Source organism: Gossypium hirsutum, chromosome A03, assembly GCF_007990345.1.
Source record: "Gossypium hirsutum isolate 1008001.06 chromosome A03, Gossypium_hirsutum_v2.1, whole genome shotgun sequence".
NCBI classification, from domain to species: domain Eukaryota; kingdom Viridiplantae; phylum Streptophyta; class Magnoliopsida; order Malvales; family Malvaceae; genus Gossypium; species Gossypium hirsutum.
In genome coordinates, this window is record NC_053426.1 from 19374863 (window position 1) to 19379164 (window position 4302).

General features: G+C 38.2%; 1 protein-coding gene across 1 annotated transcript; it reads left to right on the forward strand.

The window, feature by feature from the left end:
- Positions 1-1099: 1099 nt before the first annotated feature.
- On the forward strand, positions 1100-1801 carry LOC107887838 (uncharacterized). Its single transcript, XM_016812063.1, has 3 exons — positions 1100-1289; positions 1413-1508; positions 1629-1801. Exons 1-3 carry the CDS (start codon positions 1100-1102, stop codon positions 1799-1801), a joined length of 459 nt encoding a protein of 152 aa, XP_016667552.1.
- The last annotated feature ends 2501 nt before the right edge of the window (positions 1802-4302 follow it).

Below are 4302 nucleotides of genomic sequence, written 5' to 3' on the forward strand. Positions count from 1 at the left end.
GCATGGTAGCCGTGGATGTAGTATGCGGGGCCGTCGAGGACGTTCGTCCTCTATGGGCAGTATGCCCAATTTAAGACCGATGAGATTGTTGGTTCTCCCACTATTGAGACGGAGTCTCAGACTCTGATAGCTGGGGACGACGCATTGTCCCAGGCCATGATTTGAGCACTGAAGAGAGTCGTTGGGACCCAATCAGAGTCCGGGAACTGATGGTCAGTTACTGAACAACTCAGGTCGAATGTTGTTGAACTATTCAGGGGCGTCAAATGAGTCACTCCTACTGTTGCTGAATATTTGCTTGAGGCTACCGACTGTATTATGACAGACTTTAACTGTACTCCTACTTAGAAATTGAGGGGTGTTGTGTCTCTACTCCAGGACGAAGCTTATGAGTGGTGGCTGACAATTAAACAAGGTGCTCAGCCTGAATAAGTGAATTGAGACTATTTCAAGAACACCTTCCAAGGTAAGTATGTGGGGCGAGTTATGTGAAGGCTCGCTGACACGAGTTCCTGTGACTGAGTAGGTATGCATGGACTTTAGTAGCGTCTGACTGCGACAAGTACATGAGGTTCGAGAAACGAATGCGGGTTCTGATAGCTCCTCAGATAGAACGGGTTTTTGTGGTCCTAGTTGACAAGGCAAAGATAGTAGAAAAAGTGAAGCGCACTGAGCGCGACCGGCGTGATCGTGAGAAGGATTAGAATAAGGTTAAGAGAGATTCGGGTCCCTCTAGTTCTACTCAGCGTCCTAAAAAGTAGGCAAGATTTGATAGACCCCCAAGGGTCGATGCACCAGCTGTAGTGACTGATATTTACCTGTGCAGTGATTGTGGGAAGTGTCATCCTGGCGAATGCTGAAGGAAGTTAGGAACGTTCCTCCATTGTGGCTTGATGGAGCACCGAGTTCGAGATTGCTCCTGTCAACTTAATTCAGCGCCAACTGCGACACAGACTCCAGCTCTAAATCCTATTCAGCCTTCAAGAGAGGTTCTGTAACCAGTCAGAGGTTGTGGTACTGGTAGAGGTGGTAATGGATCTGGAAGAGGATAGAGAGCACCGGGTAGATGTACAGGTCAGGCTGAGGCTCGTTAGCCAGCATGGTGTATGCGGCGAGGCGCCGTAAAGAGAGTGATGATTCTGATGTCACTGCAAGTACCTTCTTTATTCATTCTATTCCGTACTATGCTCTCATTGATATTGGCTCTACTTACTCGTACATAGCTAGTGTTGTTTCTGCAAACTTGGGTTTAACTATTGAGAATACTACTAGAGAGTTTTCTATGATTAGTAATTTGGGACAGTTAATTTGAGTTGATAAAGTATATAGGTAGGTACCCCTAGAGCTCCAGGGTTTGGTATTTCCAGCTGATCTAATAGAATTTCCCTTTAATTAGTTTGATTTAATTCTAGGAATGGATTGGGTTGTTGAGTATCGGGTCAGTCTAGACTGTGCAACCAAGAGGGTTACTCTTAGATCAACTGAGAATAACGAGGTGATCATGATTGGTAAATGTCGGGATTACCTCTCTAATGTAATCTCTGCTCTCATAGCAGATAAGTTAGTCTGAAAGGGGTGCGAGGCATACCTTATTTACGTATCTGATTCTGCTCTTAAAAAGCTTTCAGTGGGAGATATTTGTACCGTAAAGGAATTCCCGAATGTCTTTCTCGAGGAATTGCCTAGAGTACCTTTGGATATAGAGGTGGAGTTTGGAATTGATCTATTACTAGGTACGACTCCAGTGTCCATTGCGTCCAATCGCATGGCACTGAAAGAGCTGACCGAATTAAAGGCGTAACTTCAGGAACTCCTTGATAGAGGATTTATTCGACCGAGTCTGTCTCCATTCGAGGCACCGGTATTGTTTCTTAAGAAAAAATATGGGTCACTGAGAATGTGCATTGATTATAAATAGTTGAACAAGTTGACAATCAAGAACAAGTACCCATTACCGAGGATTAACAACTTGTTCAACCAGTTTTGTAATATCCTGAATTAGGACTTAATCGGAATAGTGGTTTCGTGACCACAAATCCGAGATAGAAATAATTATTTTATAATTATTTGATGATTATGATATGATTGCATGATTGTGTGAAAATTTCATGATGAAATTCTATGCCTAAAGTGCTTAAATTGAAAGTAGGGACTAAATCGAATAAGTTACAAAACTTGCATTCTAGAAGTTTTTAGTATGAAATTGTTTTGGAATATTAATGAGGAGGTCTTAAATAGCAATTTGACCAATTTTAAGTTCACGGACAAAATTAGGACATGGAAGGAATTTTTGGAAAGTTTAGTAGTAAGGGTATTTTGGTCATTTAGTTATTAAAATGAATTAAAAACAAAATTAAAAGCCAATTTTTGTCCATCTTCTTCATTAGGCCGAAATTTCAAGGGTTCTCCATAGCTAGGGTTTGTTTCAAGCTTCCAAGCTCCATAGTAAATGATTCCAAGCCCCGTTTTTAATGTTCTTTACGTTTTTGGAATCCCGGTAGCTCGATTAAGCTTATGTTAGCAATAATTCAACCTAGGGTTCATATTTGGAAAAATACCCATAGGTGAAATTTGTGTATTTTGATGTTTTATGATAGAATATGGGGTTTTAAATTATGTTAGACAACTTGTGCTACTCGGTTTTGAGTGAAAACGAGTAAAAGGGCTTAATCGGCAAAAATACCTAATAGTCACAAGTATATGTTAGAAAGAGAATTTGATGTTGCCATAGAAGGGAAAAGTGATCAGCATGTTATAAAACATAAGAATAAGGAATAAAGTTTAATTCCCGAGCCTAGGGGCAAAAGTGTAATTATGCAAAAGTTTAGGGGCAAAAGTGTAATTTCTTCAAAGTTCATATTAAATGTTGTTTTGATGAATGTATGTATTAAATAAGATTAATTTGGCATTATAGATCAAGAGAAACGAAATTCAAGTCGCGATCGAGGAAAAGAAAAAATTGTGGACTAAATTGCAAAATCTTTATTTTTGGTACCAAGGTAAGTTCATGTGTAAATAATGTAGCATAATTGTTATTTTTAAGTTATTGATGTTAATTATATGATACGCTGATTTTTAATCCTGAAATATTATGCTTTGTGGTTAATGTTGAGTAATATGCAAATTATGTTTACTACTTGATAAATATGAATTGCTACCAAGTATCGGTTCTGATATTCCATGGAAGACAACAAATATGAGATCGAGGGAAAAAGTCCGTTTGAACCTTAGGAATAGATTAGGATACAAGTGACATGTCACTAGGATGGTTGAGCATCCGAACTCGTTGAGTTGAGTCCGAGTTCACTTATGGATACAAATGTCCGAACTCATTGAGTTGAGTCTGAGTTCACTTATGGATACAAATGTCCGAACTCATTGAGTTGAGTTCGAGTTCGTGAGATGTAACTAGGCATCCGAACTCGTTGAGTTGAGTTCGAGTTCATTTATGGATGCGAATGCCCGAGCTCGTTGAGTTGAGTCCGAGTTCACTTAGGGGCGGGTTACATGATTTCTTGATTACATATGTGGCACTTATGTGCAAATTATCCATGTATCCGAGTTGTATTCTGATGTGTTCAACGGGTGAAATTTCTAGTGAAATGGAAGAACACTTAAGATGCAAGTGACGTTTTGGTAAGTATTGTGAAATGGACACTTTGGACAGGTATGTTCTTAACCCTCGGGTTGAAAATAGATACAACAACGATAAGGTGGTAAGATGATGAATGATGTTTAGAAATGTGATATATGTTTTGGTGATACCATGCTAAAGTTGTTTGGTATATTTGTATTGTTATGTTACTGGTTATTTACAAATGAACTTACTAAGCATTTATGCTTACTCCTTCCTTTTCATTCACTGTAGTTTTGAACAAGCCAGCTCGAGAATCGGGACGGGTCGAAGGTTCGATCACACTATCCAAAGGACTTTTATCTTGGTAAATGGTTTGTACAACTACTTAAGTATGGCATGTATAGCAATATACCTATTTTGTGTAAATAATTTTATGATATGGCCATGTTTGGTTGAGAAAATGTTTGATATTGATAAGTCATGGTGATGGCTAATTTAGATCATGTTTGATATTATGGAAGTTTAATAGGTTATCTAGTTCATAAAAATTCATGGAAAGATGAAACTTGCCTTAAAACAGAATATTACTGCAGCAATGACATAAATTTGAAAAATCACTAAAAATAGTATAAATGGAACTAAATAATGAGTAAGTTATGAAATTGAATCTTAATGAGTATATTTTCATGTGGATTGAACAAAACAGGCATATAAATTATATTTTA

Excerpts from the sequence above, each read along its gene's own strand:
- LOC107887838 (XM_016812063.1), top strand. The coding sequence starts at position 1,100 with ATGGTGTATGCGGCGAGGCGCCGTAAAGAGAGTGATGATTCTGATGTC. Across the intron at positions 1,290-1,412 it reads TAGAGAGTTTTCTATGATTA|GAATGGATTGGGTTGTTGAG; the intron begins GTAATTTGGGAC and ends ATTTAATTCTAG. Across the intron at positions 1,509-1,628 it reads TAACGAGGTGATCATGATTG|TGGGAGATATTTGTACCGTA; the intron begins GTAAATGTCGGG and ends AAAAGCTTTCAG.